Source organism: Dreissena polymorpha, chromosome 10 (assembly GCF_020536995.1).
Source record: "Dreissena polymorpha isolate Duluth1 chromosome 10, UMN_Dpol_1.0, whole genome shotgun sequence".
NCBI classification, from domain to species: domain Eukaryota; kingdom Metazoa; phylum Mollusca; class Bivalvia; order Myida; family Dreissenidae; genus Dreissena; species Dreissena polymorpha.
In genome coordinates this window covers 90263239-90290827 of record NC_068364.1, presented here as the reverse complement: position 1 = coordinate 90290827, position 27589 = coordinate 90263239, and the positions used below count along the sequence as shown (strand labels likewise).

The window sequence follows — 27589 nt, the reverse complement described above, 5'->3', positions numbered from 1 at the left end:
TTAAACATGTAGGAGAACGCCAACGGACAAGTTTGTGTCTACAGATTGACAGGCAGACATACGCCCAAGGTGATACAATGTACCCCTTGTACCTTGTACAAGGGGAAGAGGGAGTAAAAATATATATGTATATTATATAAAAAAAAACGTACAGAAAGGGCAACAGCGTCTCCTGACCACAGAACGAAGTAAATTGACTCAAGGCTGTTTTTCGGATAATCCTTGAAAAATCGTTCCACGGCATCAAACATAATGTCTGCAACTTGGTCGCTTGGGTAACCGAGCGCGCCAGTTCCAAGCGCCGGGAATGAAATAGAACGAAACTTACTGCCGGCTGCCTTCTGCAGACACTTCGATACAAATTGAAACAGCACCTGATTAAAAAAAACGACCTGATTTTACATGCTCCTCCAGAATGGCATTTACTGACTTTCCGATCAGATGTAAAAAATGTTGAAGGAAAAAATGCACCTATGCCAATCAATGACAAGTCAAGGTGTTATTACCACATTCATTATTTTCATTTTATATATTAATTTGTCAATACATATAACAAATACGAATATTTAATAAATAGCGAGAGCCAAGAGTACCGAACATATTACATATGTAAGATAAAACAAATAATTGGTAAAACCATGAACACAATAGGCAATGGTCCCTGATCAAAAATATAATGTCGACCAATATAATAGTATTGTTCAGTCTTTCTTTTCAAATACAAATTCTTTTCAAATTAAGGATGCAGCTTTATTATGGCAATATTTTTACTGGAAGTAAAAAACACGAGGTTGTCGCGTCTAGCAGCTATTTTACTGTCGGGTAATTAAGCATTAGATAAATAAACGACAGTGACATAGATTATTGGACTTTCCTTCTCCTATTAAATGATAAAATAATTAAATAATCGAAACATCAACTTACAGTGTCTGAACGACCTTTTCCGGAGTCCCACGGCGGCAACAGGCCGTGGAAAATTCTTTGACTCGTTTTCAGTTGTCCTGCTGAAGTGACTGCGACTTTTCCTAACGAAATACCATTTGGGTAACGTTGTTTGCATTCTTGGATCAACTCTTCGCCTGCCGCGGCAACAAGCTGTTTTGATATAGTTCCAAGTCTCAGATCTAGATCCTGATTAGTAGAGTTGACGAGTACATCGGCCTGAAATACGGTTATGCCGATTTGTCATTAGTTTTTTAATATTGGTATTTACATATGAATGCTTTAGAAATCTTGACATTGGACTTTGATAATACATTTGGCGCGAGCAAACATATTTGTTGTTGTCGGAGATTACCTTTGTACTCGCCAGTGTTCCTATAACAACAGAAACCTTTGATTCGAATGCACTTGACCTCGGTTGTGCTTCTGAAAAATGTTAACATCAAGTGTATTGTTCGAATGAACTCCCATAATCATCTGTTATTTACTTAATGCCCAAATAAATCATAAATTAACGATGTTTTAAACAATATAATATATCGCCCACATGAGACCAAACGAACGTAACTGTTTCGTCAGTTATTTGAACTTGGCAATAATGCACTTACAACACATTTGCTGAGAAAGCTAAATTGTGATTGGGCAAGAAATGTAGTCTTATTAGTGTTCGCTATCTTTTCAATACGACTGACCCTGGGGCCATGCTTTTGATTGTTTGTCACCAAGTTTCAAACTGGATGGAGATTATATAAGAACACATGCTCCGACAAAGATTCAGGACGACTTAGCAATACATGTGACATTTAGACTGTTCACATGCATTTTCTTTCGTAATTGCAATAAAAACATCAATTTCATTTGCATGCATTATGTTATGTTTTTAGACATTATGGACATTTGTTTCTCATCATATACTGAGATAAAGATAAACTGTTTCACTGTTTCAAATACTATATATAGATCGATATACAGAGGCATAAAACAAGCAATATATGTTCCCTACCGGCTCCAACATTGCCAGAAATTCCACCATTGTAATAATTTATATATATATATATTTGCTGCCATAGCAACAAGAATTTTTGACGTAGGAACAAAATTAAATGACGTGCATAATGTCCATATTGCCATCTATCCATGTTTCAAGTTTCAAGAAAAAATATGAAGAAATTTGAAAGTTATCGCAGGATCCAGACAGCCACCATTTTCAGCAGTATTTCTAGTCTATTTGTTGCCATAGCAACCAGAATTTTTGACATAGGAACAAAATGAAATGACGTGCATAATGTCCATTTTGTCATCTATCCATGTTTCAAGTTTCATTAAAAATATTAAGAACCTTGAAATTTATCGCAGGATCCAGAGAACCACCATTTTCAGCAGTATTTCTAGTCTATGTGTTGCCATAGCAACCAGAATTTTTGACGTAAGAAATAAATGAAATAAGGTGCATAATGTCCATATTGCCATTTTTTTATGTTTCAAGTTTCATGAAAAAATATAAAGAACTTTTAAGTTATCGCAGGATCAAGAAAACCACCACTTTCAACAGTATTTTGTTGCCATAGCAACCATAATTTTTGACGTAGGAACAAAATGAAACGACGTGCATAATGTCCATATCGCCATCTATCCATGTTTCAAGTTTCATAAAACAAATATTAAAAACTTTTAAAGTTATCGCAGGATCCAGAAAACAACCATTTTCAGCAGTATTTCTAGTCTATTTGTTGCCATAGCAACCAGGATTTTTAACGGAGGAACAAAATGAAATGACGTGCATAATCTCCTTATTGCCATCTATCCATGTTTCAAGTTTCATGAAAAAATATAAAGAACTTTAAAAGTTATCGCAGGATCCAAAAAAAGTGTGACAGACTAACTGACTGACGGACACACAGAGCGCAAACCATAAGTCCCATCCGGTGTCACCGGTAGGGGTCAATACATTTATTTAAACCTTAATAAAGATATTTTAATTGAAGTTAAAACAAATGATTTTTATTACGCCCTCCGGAAGCAGCTTATTGATTTAAAATCGTTAACCGAAATAATACATTCGATTAAATGGATAAAATGATGAAAGCTAGATAGACTGAGCAGTGATCTGATACAATACAAATTCCTTTTATAGAATAGGCTAGTTAGTCCGTCTAGACTGGAAGGTGACGAGTTGCATATGCGACGTACACTACCGTTTGAATGTACATATCAAACATAAAGATTTTAGAATTTAATGACGCTCTTACAGAAGGACTTTCTTGATTGGCGCGTTGGACCCGACAAGTTCTTGATGGTTGATGTAAACTTATCTACCAGATCGGAGTTGAATAGCACAATTCTTAGGGATGTTAGCGACCCTGTCCCTTTGTTGTCCTCCACGTACTGCTTATCTGTTTTTTTTTATATGGATAAGAAGATGATGCACGCCAAATGGCATTGTACACCATCTGCTAATACCGGAGTTATGGCCCTTTGTATCCTGAAATAATCCTTTTTTGTGTCCGGAGCCATATCTTGAAAGTGCTTTGGCGGATTTCATTGAAACTTGGTATGAGTATATATATGGAAAAGAGGGTGATGCATGCCCAATGGCATTGTACACCATCTGTTAATGACGGAGTTATGACCCTTTGTATCTTGAAATAATTCATTTTTATGCCCGGAGAATATCTTGAAAGAGCTTTGGCGGATTTCATTGAAACTTGGTATGATTATATATATATATAGATAAGAGGATGATTCACGCCAAATGGCATTGTACACCATTGGATAATAACGGAGTTATGGCCTTTTGTATCTTGAAAAATGCTTTTTGTGTGTCCGGAGCCATATCTTGGACGTGCTTTGACGGATTTTATTGAAACTTGGTATGAGTATATATATTGATAAGAGGATGATGCACGTTGGCGTTGTCCATCCGTCCAGAAAACGTTTGTGTCCAGAATTATATTGGAGGGGGATATCAATTCAACGATTTTACTTGTTTAAATTGATTTGATTAAAACATTATTGTTGTACAGCTATTGTTATAAATATATATAATAGTACTATAGTCATTATACTAGAATGTATGCTAGTCTATTTTGCACTCAAATTATACCAATATATGTGCTTTGTTAAAATATAGTATCAATTAATATCAACAATATTTGTTTTTGTTTTATTTTTCGCTTTTTGCTCGCCTGCGATTTAAAAAAAAATTGGAACAAAAGTAAATTTATTTTTATTTCGCTCGCTCGCTCAATTTTTGGTTGGCTGAAATCCGTAGAACACATCATCAATTTGTTGTGGCCTAAGTTAATACGTTTATCAATGTCTTTACAATTAATACTAATTTCATATTATTACCAAATTACTATCAATTTTAGACAAAATGCTTACTGTAATATTAATGTAAAGGCATATAAAAATGGCACTCAAACAAAGAGCTGTTCCTTTCTTTCGTAACTTTAGTAATCATAATAACTTATTTAACATGACTGTAATATGTAAAAGAGATTTGCATACAGTTTACGTAGTAAGTTGACCAAAGGCAGCCAGACAATCCTTCGGTCGTGTTTGATTTGACGAGCATTCATTTTCCTTAAGTTTAAACTTCAATTCCAATCTTTTAGTTAAAATTATTTATAACATTTATGCAAATACCATCTGGTTCGTAGACTACAAAACACTCGCAATTTGCTGCAAACCTGTCTTCATTGCACCACTTGAATCGATCTGTAAGGGAAAAAAATAGTTTCATCTAACTCATCATGTATCTATGCTATTATGGAAGTGAAAAACAGAACAAATAAACATGATATTTTTCTGTTTTCAAACGTGATGAATCGATTTTAAAGGAAATATGGAGTAAATAAATATATATTTATTTATTTATGTATTTATTTATTAATTACACAGCATTACCTTATTACATATTTCAAATTTATAACACAAAAATGTCCACATTTAATATCATCGATTCTTTTAATTAGATCAATTGTCTGTTTGCGTATTTTCAGGGTTCCATTTACACTAATTACTAAATTGTTCTAGCTTGACATGTATCACCTACCATCGATTGCCTTAGTAAATAATGTCCAGTATTCGTCCGTAGCTGTGTGTTTCGTCACAAGCAGTACTTTAAAATGCATTTGTTTTGAATCATCGTAGTATGATTTAAGTACTTCAATTCGAGGCTCTGAAAAGATTAAACCAAGATGAAATATGAATAAATATGGTAAACCTTTTCCTGCTCCTTCGTTGTGATTATTTATATTACCAATATATATTTTTCTGGTATTTTAATGCTTTGTTTATGCATACAATATATAGAGGTTATTTGCTTATTTTCGGGCTATTACCGTAAACTAATTTTCTTATTACGGTACCTAGATTTAGGACGATTTTAAACCAGATTCAAACTCGGACTAGATCTTCAAAAACATACAGATTTAGTTATATCAAGATCGGATGAAAAACATGGCTTCTTAAGTGGTCAAAACCTCAAACATGACGACGCACATCACACACCACACAACGCACACCGGACAGCGCACAACGAAGAATGTCAACATTTGATTAAAATTAATATTTAATATTTTAACATATGTTTTTGATGAAGCTTTCTGAAGGCAGTGTAAAGGTATTATACCTTAGCATTGGGCATTTTTAAGCTTGAGCATTGGCTATAATTCACTTACTGAAAGACAACAATCCTTGTAGATCCATCTCTAATGCTGGTTGTTACCAGACTGCATGTTTTCGACGTTGGCCATCCAAATTTTGTTGGATAAGCATTTGCCACCATAAAGGACATGCTATTGTTTCTTAAAAAGTTGTAAGTCTAATCACAGGTGATTAGCGTGTGGCTATGATATTAATTAGTGAAAACATCATTTTGAATGATAAATAATCATATTATAAAGAAAAATCAACTTTTATGGAAAAAAAAAATTCACTATCATATATATATATATATATAAAACAAGGTATTCAACTCGAGATCAACCGAAAACAAAACAGGGTGCATCGCTTTGAACAGCCATTACTTCATCCATTTTGCAGCGATTTTCACGATCTCGGTCTTATTCAACGCAGACATGAATTTCCTTTCTGGAAATGTATATATTTTGTTATATTTCTACACATGCTGAGTCAAATTTTAAGAAATAACACGATACACAACACGCGTGACCCACTTGAGGTCGATCAGAGAGTATTCATGAATGAAATCACCAGATGTAAAGACACACCTTCGCATTGGACCAACGAAATCGCTCTGTGTTTCAATGTCAGTTAGTTGATATGTATGTAAACAAAGGTTTCAAACGGCGCTAGACAGTTAGTTTTGATGCGTAATGCAACGGAAAGCACGGTAAGAATGTTTTTTCATAAGTTTTAGTGAATTATGGTATCGAGGTCCGTGAACTTTGCAGGAAAAATGCCCTTCACTCCGTGAAGATTTCAGTCTAAAATCCTCTCTGATCGACCTCAAGTGGGCCACGCGTGTTGTGTATCGTGCTATTTCTAAAAGTTGACCCAGTATTATTATCACTGCCACAAGCTAACCACCTATGAGTCTAATATAGTTGTTAGTTTAACATAAGTTTATGTTTTGATAGTTAATAGTCAAACATAAGTTTATGTTTTGATAGTTGTTAGTCTAACATTAGTTTATGTTTTGATAGTTGTTAGTCAAACATTAGTTTATGTTTTGATAGTTAATTTGTTAGTCTAACATTAGTTTATGTTTTGATATTTGTTAGTCTAACATAAGTTTATGTTTTGATAGTTGTTAGTCTAACATTAGTTTATGTTCTGATAGTTTTTAGTCTAACATTAATTTATGTTTTGATAGTAGTTATTCTAACATTAGTTTATGTTTTGATAGTTGTTAGTCTGACATAAGTTTATGTTTTGTTATTATAATGCAAAGGCATTTTACTAGTTTAACAATCTTCACTTGTTTGTGTTAAACAGATAAGAAAATTCAAGCCGTAGTTTCTTTCGTTGTTTTAAATATGATATTATAAATTGCATGTTATTATTTTATTTTTGTTTCAAATGCCTAGAAAGGCCCATGACTAGAATACAAGCTGTTATCTTATCTCGTCTTGTAATTAGTTTATTTAGGCTCATAGAGAATGTAAATCATTCTTAAACAGTTCGGTTATCAAAGCATGACAATATCCCACCTTGTGCCATGTGCACTTACATACACCAGAGTCATTGTATTTTTTTTCTTTAAAGTTGGCTCGACGTCTTGAAGATAAAAGTCTGCCGTTTTAGCCTTGGGACTAGCTTTGTAATTTATATAACTAAAAATACTAATTAGAACCCAAAGTAAGATAATACGCCTGAAGGCTCGGCTGATATATCATAAGAACAAATGTTCTGACCAAGTTCAATGATATTTGGGAATAAACTGTTACGCATAGTGTTCCTAAACTTTGTCTTCAAAATGATTCCACATGATCCACTTTCGAAAACTGTCCAGATTCCATTTGAGAATTGACAAATGTTGTTACAAACTTCAATAAAGATGTGGTCTCTAAAGTATGCTTAAGGTGAACGACGGACAAAATGTGACAACGAATAGCTTACCATGAGCACGTTGTGCTGAGAAAAATAAAAAAAGAACAGCTTATATTAAATTAAACTTTTTCACACATTAATAAAAAAAGAAACCTTGTCTCCGTTCCCGCAAACGAACTTCATCGCCTGAATCTAAAGTGCTCAAACAGGCGTCAATATTTTCTTCTTTAATATCGCAGATGATGATATTCTCAATGACATGTTTTTGTCCACTTTGGAAATATTGAGCTAATGTGTCGAGCATCGTTTCGGCGACTATTTCCGAAGGAAAGCCAGGAATACCTGTCCCTATAGGTGGAGTTACTATTTGCTTGAATCCCATTTTATCAGCATGTTCAATGGCATTGAATATGGTACTGCCGAGTAACCGCTTTTCCGTTGAAGTTTTATCTGACCAGGTAGGTACAACAACGTGTATAATAGCTTTGTATGGAAGATTTCCAGCCTGTGTCACATAAACATCTCCAATCATAACCTTTTTCTCTTTCTGTGCGTCGAGTTCCTGTTGAATTCTTAGCCCACCTGTAAGTAATAATTTTTACTCGACAATAATCAACAAAGAGTACCATGTCATATGTGTTCTTGAAGTAAGCAGCTTTTATAAACAATAGATGGTGCATGTTTTGACAATTTAACATATCATGTTGCGAGTGTTATACATTATTGACAATGGGAAGTGTTTTATATTAAACTATTGCCAGAAGAGTGTCATAACGTATAGGACTACAATACCGATTTGATGACATTATTTAAAAAGAAATGCATGCTGTGTTAACACATAACGGCAAACATGTACTTGATATCCACCCTCATAAACTGTTTCACTCATTTGTATATACTTAGGTGTCCATGCCAAAACAAATATTGATTACACTTAAATTTCAATTTCAATTTCTACAAACCTTTTTTAACTAACAATGCTCCGAGGCCTAACGTGTTTGACAGATCACCGGAACATGCGTTTATCATCGCAGCTGCCTTTATCCCCGTAATATCTCTCAAGATAACTGTCAATTTGCAAGATCCGATGGAATATATATGACCATTTTCTAAATCATCATTAATATTTGACTTTTTATACCTTAATACACATTGTCTTTTATCTTCAATTTCCTTCAGGGCTTTTTTTCCAGACTTCCGCCCGATGAACTCATTGCACCCCGGATAGGTAACCGCAATATCTTTAAACACAATATTATCAATAAGAGTTTGTATTTTCGTTATCTCAGACTTTACAGCTACTTGGGGACCTTGAAACATAAATCCTTTCTTAATTGGTTCGTCGATGCACGTACAAACGACGTTCTGTCGTTGACACTGCTCTTCGATACTTCGAAGTTCATCTTTCTTATGCGTGTAAATAAATTGAAATTTACCGGGTTCGATTTCAATTATTTTACATGCTTCAGAATTATCAGTTACAAATGATTCAAGCTCTTTGGTTATTTCTTCATTTACTTCAGCTACCGACGCGATTCGAAGCTTTGGTCCATTTATCGCAAACTTTACAAGTCCTTCGTGTTTTGTCTCTAAGTGATGCAGAAAATCGGTACCCTTAGAGCTGTTCAATACAGAAGTTTCATCGTCAGACAACCGCTTATTCGACTCAAGCAAGGTTTCGCGTAGAATTTGCACGCATTTTTGCAGATCATTTTCATTGCTACTATACATGTAAAGCGTGGTACGTTTCTCAAAATCCCAAACGCCAATCAACTTTTTATTGAAAAGGGCTTTCTTTATTAGATGCCTCGTTTGATTTTTGAACAGCAAATCGACTGACAACTGTGTGTAACCTAAAAATAAACTGCAATACATTAAACCTGTATTTAAAAAAACAACAACAACAATTATATACATTACACATCGGACGATATAGCTGGTGATGCAATACAGTTAAAAGATATGGGTTAAACAATAAAAGTTAAGATCCTTCAAATATCATTTAAATCGTGTTGAAACGACACGAGTAAAGTGACACCGCTGGGAAGTACCTGGAACGTCAGTTCGCACAAAGTTTGTCAATGTATCTTGCACAATACTCACTGCATTTGCTACATTTTGGAACCGCCCCTGTTAAACATTATATTAATGTAATAGTATATAAAACAGAACCAATACTAATAAATACGTAAAATCATATTGGCAGAAAAACTTTCTTTAATTAAATAAATCGACTTTTCTGCCTGAACAAAATATGTACTCACATACATGCAACATGCGAAACACATTATTGCATTTAGGTAACGAACTAACAAACCGAAAACGTTAATTGTTTGGTCAGTCCATCCATCGCTACATCAACTTTTTCCGTCTGAAGGCGTCCGCTGATATTTGATGCCTTTAACAATATGTATTCGAAGTTCCTCAACTTTAATGTTTTTGTTGCAGTTTTGTTATTTTTTTCCAACTCATTCTCCATTTCTGTTATGAGTTTTGCAATGTCGCTTGAGAGCGGATCCACTTCTTTGACTTCTCCTACAATGACGATTCCCGACGATTTTCTTTCAAGAACAATAGCCAAAGCCTCTGGTCGTCGAACCTTTATGTTCTGTAGCTTGATCTTCATCTCATCAAACAACTAAACAAACAGAACGCTTTGATCGATTAATACAAAAACTGCCGGTTTGATCTTGACAGATGGTCAAAATAAGTAAAACTTATGTCCAGAATAAGTGGTTAAAAGTGTGCATAAGCAGCAAGGAGTATTCAATATGGCAGTGCTCTAATAGCAGCGCCAAAGTTAAAACTATACAATAGGAATTCAAAATCCAATACAAAGCCAACAAGCAAATTCGTTGAATAGATATCCCCGCCAATATGCTTCTGGACACTAAAGTATTATATTTGACACTAAAAAAGCAATTTTTCAAGATACAAAGGGCCATAACTCCGTGATTTACAGATGGTGTACAATGCCATTTGGCGAACATCATCCTCTTATCCATGTACATATTAATACCATGTTTCAATGAAATCCGCCGAAGCACTTCCAAGATATGGCTCCGGACACAAAAATGCCGAAAACGGACGAAAAGACGAAAGGACGGATGGACGGACAACGCCAAAACAATATCCCTCCGCCTATGGCGAGGGATAATTGAAGAGAGTACATACGATTTTACTGATTTTTTTTAAACAGATACACCGTCAATGAATACACAAACGAATTTGAATTATTCAAGAGGCAGTAATAGAAAATAAATGGTATTAGTTTAATTAAATTGCAAATAATTGTCTACTGTACAGTAAACAAATATTTATGTACACAGAAGGTGTACACTATTGGGATATACCCACTATTCAGTGCAGATGTTTCATACAATATGTTGACACAATATTGGGTTCTAAACCAAATACTAGTTAACGAGTGGCTACTGGCGTAAACTTTGTCGTTGTAAATTGTATAGAAGTTAACCATATTTGATAAATGGTACCATTATTAGGTGCATTATTTAATTCCATTATCGTTCCTCGTTTATACTCGTGTACTTTTTAAGATAAAGAAAATGGCATGTTATAATTAGAATCGTTTACAATCGCTTTACTTTCAAAAATAACTAAAAATAAAGTCATTCCCATGTCATGTGAATGAGAGTAGTCTAGGCGTTAACAACACATAGACCGAGACCGAAACATTCAAATCTTAGAGTGGTTTACATTAAACGTTAGAAATAAGAAAGACAAACAATACGTTTACCAATGTATTTTGCAAAAGCGATAACATCATCATAGGAGACAAACACATCTTTGAAATCATATTTCTTGTTTTAAAAAAAGCTAAAGCAATTGTATTCACCACAATAAGCAAAATCAAAATCGAAACTAAACAAACTTTTTTGGAAAGAATGTTTAGTTTCCATGCGATTGTCGATAACTTGAGGCAAGTAATAGTTTGCCAATAATATACCTCAATCGCCATCACATTTGTTTCGTCTACTTTAAGTTCGTTGAATATCCACGAGATGCGTTCACGACACCTTTCTTTCCAATGGTTAATAAAGGGCCGTGATGAAGAATCCTTCGGATCGTCAGTGCATTCGATTTGCAATAGTTTACTACCGTTCTCATCTACAATCCAAACTGGTCGTCCAAACGCATCTTTCAATGAAGCCTCAACTTTTGCTTTCTGTTGGTCTGACTCAAACAAGAACCTTCCAGAAATAAAACAATGCAAGTCATGTTCAAACCAAGCGAAGACATTATTGCGAGTAATAACAGTCACTACATTTGAACGCCGCTACTAAATAAAGTGTTTGCAATTCAAATTGAATGGTTCGATACACGGGTACTCGTTTAAACCATCAAATCATTTAGCTATTTTGCATTTATGACAGTAGTTTGCAAGATGTGTAGACCTCTTGTTAAGGTGTAATACTTTAACCTCATAGTTCGCATATGAATACCAGGTTTCATGATGATTGAATAATTGTGAGTCCAGCATATAGTGCTCTGTTTTTATTCTTTTCCCCATAAGTAGCAAAGGAAAAATGGCTTGTGCAACCAGCATAAAATCAGAACAAGTAACTCGCAGTCTGTTCAGGTTTTCTGCTGTTTGCTTCTCATCCGTAACTAAGGGTTGGAACTGAAACCTTTAAAACTTGGATCTAGTAGGAAAGGCCTTTAATTAAATCTAACTTTCTGAGGGACTACAAATATGTACAAATAAGTGTCTTAGTGGTAAAGGGTTAAGTAATATTCTCCTGAGATTTGACCCCGGGAGTTCAATTTTGTTAAGTAAAGCAAGTAGTGGAATAAAATATTGTGCTTTTTTGAGACGTTTTTTCTTGTGTGGAGTAAAACAAAAAAGGCGGAAAAAATGAAAATGTGATACACATTTACAAACATACTATTCGACAAACTTACAACTTATCGATGTTCTATGTTTTATTACATATTTATTCTTTTTAGGTAACCTTTTTTTTGGTCCCCGATGAAAAACGTTTTACAGGATCGTCATCATAACCCTTAACAACGTTACTAAGGTCCCACCACAATCTTCGATGTATAATGGGAAATCAAATAGTGCAGTTTACCGATAGAGGAACAGACATGCCTAACAAACTAGTCCCGCGGTAACACAGAGGCAGGTCCCTAACCGCATATTATAAGAGTTCTTTAACGAGAGCAGCGACGAACAAGAGTTCCGCGGTCGGAGACATATGCCTCTCCACCCCCCAAACAGGGATTTGAACTAGTGACCCCAATTTAAATAAGGGTCATCTATTGTCCAAGGCCAATGCAAATGGGAAGTTCAAGCCAATCGGTCAAAATGTTGACGATTTATTGATCGTAAACGATTTTCCAACTTATTGTGACAGTGATAATGACCTTTAACCAAGTGACCCCAATTTCAATAGGGGTCTGTACTGCCCAAGGCCAATGCACATATTTAGTATCAAGCTAATCGGACAATTTGTTGACGAGTTATTGATCGGAAACGATTTTCATACTTATTGTGACAATGACCTTGACCTTTGACCTAGTAATCCAAATGTCAGTAGGTGTCATATACTGTTCATGGTCAATTTAGATGTGAAGTATCAAGCCAATCGGTCAATACGTTGACGAGTTATTAATCGGAAACGAACTGGTCTACTGACAGACAGACCGACGAACCAACCGACCGACATCAATATAAAGAAGTGAAACTCCAGCTGCTGGAGCAGTATTGAATTTTTATTAAAAACAATTAGTTGGTCCTTTATTTAAGGCAAGTGACCGATTGCCCAAACAGTACAAAACAGCACAATACAGCACAATACAAACCAACATAAACACAAAATATGAATAAAGCTGGGGTCACCGCCTTGGAACGGTCAATGCAAAGCATTGGGGGTTTAAACCTGGTTATAGAGCGCTCAACCTCAAACTTGGCCCAGCAATATTCATAATACATTTAAGTGTAAATAAAATTTAACGTCATAGCATTGTAACTCAAATTAAACAATAATAAAAGGGAATTAAAACGCATTCAATTTAATTACTATTTAATTACTCAATTGCATTGAAGATACAAGAGTGACAGAATTACAACTTTTTGACGAACGATCAAATAAAACTATTAACAATTGTCAACTACATTCCTTCTTTATAGAAAAGATTTGAGAATGTAGAATCATAGAGTTAATATCTCAGATAATCATCGCGCAAATACAGGAAGAAGCAGCAATAATGGGTGTAAAAATTCCATATTACATAGCTTGGTTGTTTATGTGACTGCTAAACAAATTAAAAATAATTAAATCAAACAAGAAACGCCTATCAGAGAGAAAATATAAATAAAATGGAACGTTATAAACCCAATGTCCTATGCATGTAGATTACAACTGGGAAAGTCGGTCGTATGACGTCACAAAAATCCATAATGACATAATGACGTGAACAAATTACAAGGGCAGTACTAAATAAAAATATTAATGGGGCTGTGCTACTAATAAAACAAGTTTTCGTGATTTAATATTAAGAAGCAAATGAATACAAATGGTAATTCCATTAAAGCGACATTATTGGAATCAAACAGTATATAGGTGTTTTGACAACTGAAGACAGAAATGATTTGATGTACGATTTGAGTCCAAATGTAGTTTACATGCAGATTTGTTCATACGACACAATGACACAATTTTATTCAACAGTGAAAAATGCCTATAATGTAGTATTCATGCAGATTTGTTCATACGACACAATGACACAATTTTATTCAACAGTGAAAAATGCCTATAATATCACTAATGATTCCAAATTTTAAGGGAAGAAAGATATAGTGAATCGAAAACCATCAAACACGTGTTTTTAAGTACATAAGCATCGTATCCTTTTGATAAAAACAAGTTAATTAAATTGAAAAGTTTAATATGAACATTTGGTTTAACATATTTTAATTTGCGGACACGCTTCAAAACATCTCCGTAAAATGATGGATGGGAGATTCCATTATTTAAATGCCATTTTAAAGAAACATTATATTTTGAAATTAAATCACCATACTTAGAGTAAAATCTAGCAAATTTATTTCTTAGGTTATGATACAAAAAGCCTTGTTTTAGAAATTTTTTAGTTAATATTAGATTACGATCATTAAAATCTTTAATACACGAACATGCTCTGGCATAACGTACCAACTGCGAAATGTAAATAACATAGGAAGGTCCTTTAGGGATGTTGCCATCTAGAAACGGAAAATTCACAATTTCAAAGTTAAAATCGTCCCGTTTGTCGTATAAACTAGTTTTTATCAAATTATTATTAATAGTTAAATGTAAGTCTAAATACGCAGCGTCTGTATTGGATATACGCGATCTATTTAAGACTAGTTCTTATGGGTAGATTTTGTGAATATATTGTTCAAATAATGGATTATCTAAATAAGTATGTCATCAATGTACCTACTAGTAAGGTTAAAACAATTAATCAAATCTACTTGCTTAGTTTTAGATAATTCTAACATAAATTCGCTTTCATAACAATATAAAAAAAGGTCAGCTATAAGTGGCGCACAATTAGTATCCATAGGAACGCCAATAATTTGTTTAAATATTTTACCATTAAATTCAACAAACAAGTTATCCAAAAGAAAAGTAAGTGCTGCACAAAAGTCAAGACCAGTCCAAATGATGTAATTATCTAATATCTGATTAGTAAAAAAATCTGTTTTAGTGTTTAAAGCTAGATACAAACATTTCTCTCTAGCAAAAGTTTTTTCAATCAAAGAAACAAGTTTGGATTTTATTAAAGCGTGAGGAAGCGTTGTATATAGTGTCGAAAAATCATAAGTACTTACCTGTGACACCTTATATTTTTTATTTTCAATTTTATCAATAACTTCTAAGGTGTTTTTTATTGACCAAAATAGGTTAATATTACTATTTTCATAAACTTTATTACAAAATTTAGCTATATGATATCTAATAGCACTCAATGCAGATCTAAGATACACTGATAATTGTTTGGTGGTACAAGACACTGAATTAGCGATAAAACGACTTTTATATGGCGTCTTATGTAATTTAGGTATCCAGTAAAGTGATGGCAATTTCTTGTCAGTAATATTGACTATTACATTTAACTTTATGCATTGGGCAATATGGTCGGTAATAATTTCATTAGGTTGCTTATTGTACTCACAATATGATGTAGTTTGTGAAAGTTCTTGTGAAATAGTTTGAACATAAAACACTCGTCATATTATGATAACATTATTAGCAGCCTTATCAGCAGGAACTAAGACGAATTTAGATTTTAAGTCTTCAAGCAATTTACAGAGATTTTGTTTATTAAATTTATGTGAATGTGGTAGGGCCAAAGGATGTGTATCATAAAAACATATTTTATTCATGGCCATACTAAATATTTTTGTTTTCCAATCATTGAGTGCAGTAATTTCAGCATTTTCCTTCCTGCACCATTTGGTGCAATAATCATGTAAGGATGTTACGATATTCTTAATGCAGTCATCAAAATCAACAGGAATAGGCAGTCTGTACTTAGGGCCTCTGCGTAGCAAATTTCTAAGGTTTTTATTTTGAATGAAATTAAGGTCCCCAGTAATAACATGTCCAACTGGACCATATATATATTTAGAACTAGTACAGTCACATAATGTAGGACAATTTCTTATTACATTTATATCTGTGGAAATAGAATTATAATTAAAAACGATACTTCTTACAGGTTTACTATATTTGTAGCAAATAAGTGGTGATTCAGTATTGCGGAAATAAGGGGGAATCAACCGACGTACATTTTTATCATTGAATATTTTAGGAAGGTCAATTAAATCAAGACCTTTGTTACAAAACTCAATTTTGATACGATTTCTAGTTTTGTTAAGTACATTTTCAATAAAAGGTTTAAGATAGTAGTCAGTGAAAGATTCAATAATACAAACACATTCATATAGAGGGTCAGATTGAAGTAAAATAAGTTTAAATTCCTTATCAATATGCGCCAACGAAGAAACAGAAAGACAGCAAAGAGCACTTAGTAATTTATGTTTACCCCCATTTTGTAATACTGTGTAGCAATCATTTAAAGAAAGCAGACGTTTAAATTTACGCCTTAAGTTACCATTTTAAGCACAATAATATATCCCATGCTCTTCGAAGGGGGGCTTTTGTTAAATAAAAAAATATGAAAAAACTTTTAACACTATTAGATTGCGTGTTAAACTATAAATGAGCAAAACCGATATATATAAATCACGACTTTTTGGGGATTTTTGCGATTTAAAAGGACAATAGAAAGTTAGTTTTCATAACAAGAGGGCCAAGATGGCCCTAGTTCGCTCAATCGGTGGTCGGTTCAATCAATCTTTACCAAATGTCAAACCTGACCTAGATATTGTCCAGACAAACATCCTAGTCAAGTTTCATCATTATTGAACCAAAACTCTGGCGTATGGAGTGTTATTTTTTAGTAAGATTTGACCTGGTCACCTATATTTTGAGTTGACTCCCCTTACCAAACATCAAACTTAATTGCTTACAAAAATTAATATTATGACCAAGATTCATAAAATCTGAAACAAAATTGTGACCTCTACAGTGTTTACAAGAATTTTGTATAATATAATGAAAATTTGGACAATCTAAGGGCAATAATTATGGCATTATTTATGTGATTTTTCTCATTATCAAACTTGACCGAGATCTTTCAGCAACTTTGATAAAGAATGCTTAAGAAATGTGAATGCTAGAGTGTTTACAAACCATATGTGGACGGACGGAGGACAAAGACCAATCCTAAAACCTCATTTGAGCAATCAGGTGAGCTAAAAAGTATGTTTCATCGAACTGAGCAATTTTCCAACTTGTCAGAGAAATCAATAAAACCAATGTATTGACTGAGTTTCACGATGATTAGGCAAAAAATGTGACTTCTATAGTGTTCGATCACAAGGTTTCTCTCTAGTCACATAAGGAAAACTGCCCCACCCCCTTGCAGCCATGTTTTTTTTACCAATCAGGACCATTTGTGAACTCATCTGAGATATATATAAAACCAATCTTTTCACCTAGTTTCATGATGATTGGGCAAATAATGAGACTTCTAGAGTGTTCACAAGCTTTTTTTACTATATAAATATAAGAAAACTCCCCCCCCCCCCGGCAGCAATGTTATTCAACTGACCGGGACCACTTTTGAACTCAACTCTCGTATCAAGGAAACAAATGTTAAAAAATTGTGACTTCTAGAGTGTTTACAAGGTTTCTCTATAGTCAAATAAGGAAAACTGCCCCGCCCACTGGCGGCCATGTTTTTCAACAGACCGGAACCACTTTTGAACTCAACTAACATATCATTAAGGGGTGTTGCGGCAGTTTATTTAACCGAGAATATATTTATAGCAACACAGAGGATGCTATTATCACAACTCAATATTTTTGTTATCAGTATCATCAGAGTTGGTTTATAATTCAATTGTCAGTGGTTCAATCCCAGGTGGGATTAACTTTTTTAACTTTTTTTTTATTTCTTTAATTTCATTCTTGTTTTATACTGGAGCTTTTTAGTCATGTCGTTTAAATTTATTAATTTAAAGAATTTAATCACAAACTTCAAAACAAGCCGAAATCTGTGAATAAGTACATATAAGTTATTAATGATTAAGGTCGAGTTTGATACTGTATGGTATTATGTTTGTGATTAGATATTGTTTTTTATAAATGTCTTTTGGTAAGCTGGTGTGATCCCAGTTAAGATTGTAAACAATTTCTAATGTTTATGCATATTACTTACAATCTATGTACCGGTACTTGGGTTTTGCCTAATTGATGTATTTGGATGATAACTCAAGAATGCATACGCGGCCAACAGGGCGAACTCTGAACAATATAACTGAAGCAACTGGTCTGTAATCCTAAATCTATAATTATCAGTCCAATGAAACATCATCCTTTGAGTAAAATAAAGTGGATCAGTAAAAATATTATCAGAATATGATTTTTTTGTATGTTTTGTATATTAAATATTGTGTTAATGTTTAATTTTGTTGATTAATATAAATATAAGCAGGACAGGGGAGGTAATACACTATTACATCTTTCTTATATACAGAGGAAACAAATGCAATAAGTTGCAATTTCATGTTTAATGAATAGAGGATATCAACCCACCTAATTTTTTTTAACATCATGTAATAAATTACCACACCCCACATTAAACCCCCCTCTCACCCGCCCACTCCCCTACCCCCGATCCCCCCTACCCCTCCCCCCATTTTTTAAAAAATCTAAAAAATAACCCCTGCCCACATTATACCCCCCTCTCACTCCCCCCTACCCGCCACCCCCCAATTTTTTTTAAACAGCTAATAAATTACCCCACCCCACATTATTACCACCTCTCACCCCCCATCCCCCCTCCAAATTTTTTTTAAACATCTTATAAATTACCACACCCCACATTATATCCCCTCTCACCCCCCTCTACTCCCCCCATCCCCCTACCCCCCCCCCACACCTCCCTCAATTTTTTTTATTTTTTTAAACATCTTATAAATTTCCACACCCCACATTATACCCCCCTCTCACTCCCCCCTACCCCCCCTCATTTTTTTTTGTTTAAACATCTAATAAATTACCCCACCCCACATTATACCCCCCTCTCACTCCCCCCTACCCCCCCCAATTTTTTTTTAAACATCTAATAAATTACCCCACCCCACATTATTACCCCCTCTCACCCCCACCCCCCTACTCCCCCCCACCCCCCCCCAATTTTTATTTAAACATCTTATAAATTACCACACCCCACATTATACCCCCCTCTTACCCCCACTGGCGGCCATGTGTTTTCAACGGACCGGAACCACTTTTGCACTCAACCAACATATCATTAAGACAAACTTTTTGACAAAGTTACATGAACATTGGGCATGAAATGTGACTTCTACAGTGTTTACAAGGTTTTTCTTTTTTTTTGACCTAGTGACCTTGTTTTTGACCCGGCACGACCCAGTTACGAACTCGACCGAGATTTCATTGGGACAAAGCTTCTGACCAAGTTTCATAAAGATCGGACAAGAAATGTGGCCTCTAGAGTGTTTACCAACCAAATGTGGACGACGGACGGACAGACGACGGACAAAGACCGGTCACAAAAGCTCACCTGAGCAATCGGGTGAGCTAAAAAGATCAATACATGTGAATCGTACCTGGCTCGATATTGGTCGAGATCTTCGATTAGAACAGGTTCGGGAATTGCAGTTTCCTCTGAAGGGTCGCGGTCTAAACAAGGGTAGTACAAAGACACGGTAATAGTATTGTTGTCCAGTACATGGGTCCTGTCATCATTGATCACGCGTTCAGCATCTGTTATAAAATAATGATTTTGTACTACTGACTCACATCGACATGCAGGCCCTTAACAGCAAAGATATCAAAGCAGCTGAGATCGAATTCGTGAACAAAATCATCATTTTGATCAAAACGATGGCAAATAAGGTTTGAAGATTTTAGGGTGTACAACACCACGCAATGGTATACCGTGAAGAGTGGAAAAATATTCCTTAATACGAATTAGAATCCAATCCATACACATCTGATATTAAAGTGTGCAAACCTATTTTGGCAACTAATGAAAGAGTGTATTTGATATGTGAAATATGGTACCTGAAACATGTTTGAAGCAAACTATAAACGCATGGGAGAGGTCATGATGTGGTTCAACGTATAAAACGTCTCCACCACCGCTCCTATTTCTGTTCTCAAAATAAAGTTCTAGTGATTCCGATGTCGTCTTTGAGTTACACTCTTTGACCAATACTTTGGACGAAAGCTCGACCAGGGAAACTGTCCAAAATGCTTCGGCACACGCATGTCGCTCGCACATCGTTTTCAAATCATTAAAATCTACAAAACAATGCCGTTCCGAAAACTATAAGTACTTTACATTGATTTTGATAAATGTAAAACGGTTAACAAAATACACTTATTCAATAACATAAAGTACTCTATAGTTTACTTGCTTCCACCTTTTGCAGACACGAACAAATTACATGATGCTGAAAACTTTATTTATTTATTTTATGATCGTTACCTAAGTATCCCACTCATTTTTAATGACATTTCCTATTATATATTCTTAATGAATAAAACGCTTCAAAATGTCAATGAACTGCTAACCTGGCTGTTTGTCGAATTCTATAACAGCTGTTCCGGGCATTTTTCCACGAAGGATCTTCTTAGGAATAATACGCCACTTAGCTTCCATAAAGAGAGTAGCTATTTCATCAGTTGTCTTATCAGACATGCCGCTCACGAACACTCTGACAGGATCCATTTTCGGCACAATATTGTTCGTGACCTTTAACAACGTACCCTTGTAATAAATCCCTCCGTCTTTATTTGCCTTCCTCAGAACGTCTTCCGAATCTTATACGAACAAAACGTGCAGTAAAACAATACAATAGTGTATCACATCATGAATTCTTACATTACCAAAATGCATCAACATTATATTACTTAGACACCTATAATTGGAATTTATCGTGTTTACGTTATCTAATATATTTTGTACAAAAAGTATGAGAAAATTGCAATTTTGTAAGACTCAATTTACAGCTGTAAGTCAACAGATACATTATGTCAACAACTGTGTTTGAAGTGTGTGAGAATGATAAATTCGGTGAACATGTGTCCATGTGAACTTATCATTGGCTTTATCTAATGGTTAATGATTTGTTACATGGCATATTTTAAATCTGAAGTTACATCCAAACGAATCGTAAAACTAGTTTATATATACCTTACCTTTGCAGTTTTTATATTCAATAGTAACAGATTTTTTGTTTTTGCTCAGCTCGAATGCAACAATATCTCCACCACCGGACTTCGATTTACTTTCAAAAAACAATTCCATTTCTTCGTTCACCGTGTCCGCTTGAAATCCTGTGACAGTCACCTTCGGGCAGCTAGCCGCTTCTACATCCTCGTCTTCAACAAAGACCCGTAGTTGAGTTTCTCGTGGTGGTACTTTTGGTTTGTTGCTAGAAAACATTTCGCTGCCAAGCATGGTCATGGAGTCCACGCTATCATATATGTGCTCTAGAACAAACAATATAAAATAATTTTAATGGAAACTAACTAAACGATGATAATAAAAATAAAATGGTGGATGGCACAAAACAATTATTGAGTCGAGTAACTAGAGCTGTTCCAAAAAATCGCGCTCGACTATTCTTCCACCTTAATAACATACTGTACATTTGCTGTCCGTCACGTGATATACTTACCACAACGACATATTTGATGTTGAATATATGTAGTAGCAATATTAGCACAGAACTTAAAGATAAAAAAATATCAACCATTATTTTCAGTATCTGCATGTGAGCTGGCTGCAAAGAAAACAGCACAATACCTTGACAGCACATTTAATTTGCATATATGTAGTTGTAACAGAGATATATGATTGTTGCATAAACACTTTATAGGGAATATTCTAAAGGTACAGCAGGGAGCATAAGCATTCAATCAGTATTGTTCAGTGACTGATTACGAAGATAGTCCGGTAGAAAATGACTTATACCTGACATTGTAGTGTATCGTAAATGTTTAACACCAATATGTACAATTAAAGCTAAATTTCACTAGTATACACAACGATATTGAGTTGTTGCAGGTTAACCAGAATTGTATCATGACGAATAGAGAACAATGTCAACTATCTTGGATTTTAAAGTAATAAAACTCGGTAAGTGACCTCATACAATTATCCTGTGCTCGAAGTTTCAATTTACAACTTGTAGTAGAGACATTGATATGGAAAATGTTGCATGTTTACGTTTACCAAATTTTTACATACAAACATGGCAGCAAACTCCTGCTGCTACAGGGTCAGTTCTTAAACATCACAAACAATAACCCCAAACACGTATGTGAAGTTTGAATTGTGACTATGTTGTAGAAATAGTGATATGGACATGCTGCACGTTTACCTTACCCAGAGTATTATGCTTAAGCAAAACGACGACATTTGGGACAGAAGCATAGCTCCGATTATTAGGTACATAATCGAGCTAAACTTGACAAAACAATGCAGATATCGTTTGAGCGTTGGGAATGTAATTATTTAAAAAAAATGTTAACCTATCACAATGACTGGCAAGCATGTTAGTGTAATGTAACGGGTTATAATGGGTATATTTCAGTAAAATGTATATGCAATGTATTTTATTATTATGAGTTTATTTTATGAAAGGATAATATATATATTTCAGTAATATGTAACGAACAGAAAAATATAAGAATCGTGACTCGCAAAATGCATATAAACAAATAGTAGGTACATTAAGCGGGAAGAAGCGACATTCCGATAGGTATATTTCAGTAATATGTAACGAACAGAAAAATATAAGAATCGTGACTCGCAAAATGCATATAAACAATTAGTAGGTACATTAAGCAATACAAATTGGAGATGTCAAATTAAATGGAGACCCGCGAGTACAGAGGCGTAAACGTCCGGTATGCACACGTTTGACGCCCATTACTTGATGACAGGCGTGGGTCACGAATTAGGCGAGTACGTAACGAAATTGGTATAAAAGCGGAGTAATTTTAACGGACCAGGAGCCATTTTGACCCATTCGAGCCAATCGAGTAGAGTAGTCACGCTTTCTTGACGTGGCGGCCAATAGGCCGCCGTGCTGTAAAAATGTACTTCATGAACATTAGAAGCGTTGTGTTAGAAATTATTTAACAGAAATAAATCTCGATGAAAACAGAAATGAACTTTGTTTGTTACTGTGTGTTTTCCACGAACGATACATAATTACGTGACACTGTAATGTAACGGGTTATAATGGGTATATTTCAGTAAAATGTATATGCAATGTATTTTATTATTATGAGTTTATTTTATGAAAGGATAATAGATATATTTCAGTAATATGTAACGAACAGAAAAATATAAGAATCGTGACTCGCAAAATGCATATAAACAATTAGTAGGTACATAAAGCGGGAAGAAGCGACATTCCGATAGGTATATTTCAGTAATATGTAACGAACAGAAAAATATAAGAATCGTGACTCGCAAAATGCATATAAACAATTAGTAGGTACATTAAGCAATACAAATTGGAGATGTCAAATTAAATGGAGACCCGCGAGTACAGAGGCGTAAAAGTCCGGTATGCACACGTTTGACGCCCATTACTTGATGACAGGCGTGGGTCACGAATTAGGCGAGTACGTAACGAAATTGGTATAAAAGCGGAGTAATTTTAACGGACCAGGAGCCATTTTGACCCATTCGAGCCAATCGAGTAGAGTAATGGGCGTCAAACGTGTGCATACCGGACTTTTACGCCTCTGTACTCGCGGGTCTCCATTTAATTTGACATCTCCAATTTGTATTGCTTAATGTACCTACTAATTGTTTATATGCATTTTGCGAGTCACGATTGTTATATTTTTCTGTTCGTTACATATTACTGAAATATACCTATCGGAATGTCGCTTCTTCCCGCTTAATGTACCTACTAATTGTTTATATGCGTTTTGCGAGTCACGATTCTTATATTTTTCTGTTCGTTACATATTACTGAAATATATCTATTATCCTTTCATAAAATAAACTCATAATAATAAAATACATTGCATATACATTTTACTGAAATATACCCAGTATAACCCGTTACATTTCATTAGTAAGAAGGTCGGTGAAATCAACCGTTGTGATTCTGCTGGTTCTTGATATAGAGGTTAGAATAGTTGACCTTCAAGTGAGGTTCTGACCTTGACCCATGCCTAGTGAATATAGTTTTTTGATCTAACACATGAGATAGCTCGCATAAAAACGTCAAAAGGATATGTAGAGCGGACACTGAATAATGGTTCAATGACTGTTGGACCTTTAAGTGTGATATTCACATTGTCCCGATGATATACATTGTAAAATCAAGGGCCAAAATATTTCAGTTGAGTCGCTTAAATCATTTAAAGGAACCGGAGATATAGAGAAGGCACGATTTGGAAGCTTGAATACTTGAAACTCACGCGTGCAAATAAACAACGCGCTTGTCTAATGCCTCTGAATGGTAGAGCAGATTTACAATGGACCGAACATGCAGGTTTAAACATTTGCCCTTCAGGTGAAAGCTTTTGTCTTTAATCGAAGGGACAGTACCTGGTAAGTCTTCTAAATGGTCACACTACTTGAGCAATGTATCATTTAACATATTTTAAGTTCCAGCGTAACTTTTGCACATTTACTAAAATTCTAGAAATTTGTATTTAAGAAAATTGGTTAACGTATTTTAAATGGCGGATTTTGCGCAACATGTTTTGCTAAAAACATTTTGCAACTGCCACCAACTTGTTACAATACACGTCGGTTTAAAGGTCTGGAAAACATTATTTTGTGAATGATGAATTAATCTTTAAACATTTTGCGATCAATTTGATGGAGGGGCGGAAAGACGGAAGAAGAGATCTGCAGTAAAAATTCAATTTTGAATTACGGTGGAAAACTAGACAAACAAGAGCTGCGTTTGTAAAACAAAACAATGCCCCATACTGCACTTTGAAGTCACACATTATCTATACCAAATAAAAAACATCATAACCAATTTAGAGGCGTTAGATAGTATCTAAAAGTATCTTCAGAAAAAAAAGTAAGTATATTATAAAAGAGAAGCCCAATGCCCATAACTTCGGAGAAAATCAGCTTAATATCTCAAAGCGTTTTGTAAAAAACCTCCGGCAAAACGTATTACCGGACAGACAGACGGAGAGTGCAACTGCTATATGCCCCCTACCGGGAGCATAAATATCAGCAAAATATCGGGAAGCGTTCCATACAAACATGAGAAACACCGTTATGATAGAGAAAAAAGTCAAAGGCCCATAACGGAAAACGGTTATTATCTAGATTTTATAGGGTCAAGAAACATTACTGTGCCAAAAATTGATGGACCGTAACAAAAATCACACTAAATCTGTAAGTCATGTACGCACCTCAAAAACAGCTAAATATATGAAAGCGTTTCGTAAAAAAATCTCCGGAAAACGGAATGCCGGACGGAGAGACGGACAGTGCGACTGCTATTTGCCACCCTACGGGTTGGATACAAATCAGCTAAATATTGGAGAGCGCGCAAAAAAACCCTAAGGAAAACGGTTATTAAAGAGAAAATGTCTTAGTCCCAGGCCCATAACTTCGTAAACAAGAGCACCGCCTTGCGGGTGCAGACCACTCATCTATTTTCTTTTTAAAGGTGAAGGGACTCTCATTTTCAATCACAAAGGAGGGAGGGGTGGAGTGAAGAGCGTTGCATTGTGTGGGGGTGTGGACATTTATTACATTTTCTTCCAAAAATGCGAAAAAAAGGGGAAAAAAAATCGGGGGGGGTGGGGTGGGGGGGATTCTTGGGTGCGATGGTTGGACGGTATTTCAAACATAAAATAATAAAAATAAATATTTGTGTTTTTTAACCTTTTCATTAAAAAAAATGGGGGGGGTGAGGTGGGGGGGGTATAGTGTGAGGGTGTGGTGGTAATTTGTGAGATGATCTTAAAAAAAAAAAAAAAAAAAAAAAAAAAAAATAGGGGGGGGGGGATTCGGGTGGGGGGAGGGGGGGTGGGGGGGATTCTTGGGTGCGATGGTTGGACGGTATTTCAAACATAAAATAATCAAAATAAATAGTTTTGTTTTTTAACCGTTTAAAAAAAAAATTGGGGAGGGGGTGGGGTGGGTATAGTGTGAGGGTGTGGTGGTCATTTGTGAGATGATCTTAAAAAAAAAAAAAAAATAGGGGGGGGGGTGGGGGGGGGCACGGGCAATGGTTTGGGTGGAGTCTATTGTGGTATGTCAGGTAAGAGTAGTTTCGTCAAAGTATCAATCAAATCTAATCATAAATAAAGAAGTTATGGCAATTTTAGAGAAATTTAATAATTTGACCTTGAGAGTCAAGGTCATTCAAAGGTCAAGGTAAAATTCAACTTGCCCGGTACAGTAACCTCATGATAGCATGAAAGTATTTGAAGTTTGAAAGCAATAGCCTTGATACTTAAGAAGTAAAGTGGATCGAAACACAAAATTTAACCATATATTCAAAGTTACTAAGTCAAAAAAGGGCCATAATTCCGTAAAAATGACATCCAGAGTTATGCAACTTGTCCTTTTACTGTACCCTTATGATAGTTTGCGAGTGTTCCAAGTATGATAGCAATATCTATGATACTTTAGGGGTAAAGTGGACCAAAACACAAAACTTAACCAAACTTTCAATTTTCTAAGTATAAAGGGCCCATAATTCCGTTCAAATGCCAGTCAGAGTTACATAACTTTGCCTGCACAGTCCCCTTGCTGTAGTTAGTAAGTGTTGCAAGTATGAAAGCAATAGCTTTGATACTTAAGGAATAAAATGGACCTTAACACAAAACTTAACCAAAATTTTCAATTTTCTAAGTATAAAAAGGGCACATAATTCTGTCAAAATGCACGCCAGAGTTATCTAACTTTGCGTGCCCAGTCCCCTCATGATAGTAAGTAAGTGTACCAAGTTTGAATGCAATAGCATTGATACTTTCTGAAAAAAGTGGACCTAAACGCAAAACTTAACCAAAATTTTCAATTTTCTAAGTATAAAAAGGGCACATAATTCAGTCAAAATGCACGCCAGAGTTATCTAACTTTGCCTGCCCAGTCCCCTCATGATAGTAAGTAAGTGTACCAAGTTTGAATGCAATAGCATTGATACTTTCTGAGAAAAGTGGACCTAAACGCAAAACTTAACCGGACGCCGACGCCGACGCCGACGCCAAGGTGATGACAATAGCTCATAATTTTTTTTCAAAAAATAGATGAGCTAAAAATTAACAGACCGGAACCAAACTCAAACTTCGCCAAACTCAAACTTCATCAGTACCTTATAAATGTAGACTCACACGCCCAAAACATCAGCTACATGTCTGAAAGTGTTTCGTAAAAAAACATCCGGAAGACGGTAATAATAGCAAAAAAGTGTAAAAATGTGTTAGTCCAAGGCCAATAACTTCGCCTAACATCGATGGACCGGAACAAAACTCGCACTTCATATATGAGTCATGTACCTAGACTC

At 35.0% G+C, this 27589-nt stretch overlaps 1 protein-coding gene across 4 annotated transcripts in view; it reads right to left on the bottom strand.

The window, feature by feature from the left end:
• LOC127847231 (protein mono-ADP-ribosyltransferase PARP14-like) overlaps positions 1-27589 on the bottom strand; it is a 63176-nt gene that overhangs the window by 11459 nt on the left and 24128 nt on the right. For 3 of the 4 annotated variants that reach the window (XM_052378975.1, XM_052378977.1, XM_052378976.1), the window contains exons 5-18: positions 21273-21566; positions 20646-20894; positions 20133-20372; positions 19676-19832; positions 11429-11672; positions 9779-10099; positions 9513-9591; positions 8424-9314; positions 7615-8043; positions 5000-5125; positions 4591-4662; positions 1298-1368; positions 925-1161; positions 153-374 (exon numbers count right to left, since the gene is read on the bottom strand). In XM_052378975.1, the coding sequence (XP_052234935.1) occupies positions 153-374; positions 925-1161; positions 1298-1368; positions 4591-4662; positions 5000-5125; positions 7615-8043; positions 8424-9314; positions 9513-9591; positions 9779-10099; positions 11429-11672; positions 19676-19832; positions 20133-20372; positions 20646-20894; positions 21273-21566 (3632 nt within the window). The remainder of the gene's footprint in view (positions 1-152; positions 375-924; positions 1162-1297; positions 1369-4590; positions 4663-4999; positions 5126-7614; positions 8044-8423; positions 9315-9512; positions 9592-9778; positions 10100-11428; positions 11673-19675; positions 19833-20132; positions 20373-20645; positions 20895-21272; positions 21567-27589) is intronic. The other variant, XM_052378978.1, reaches the window with a different exon arrangement.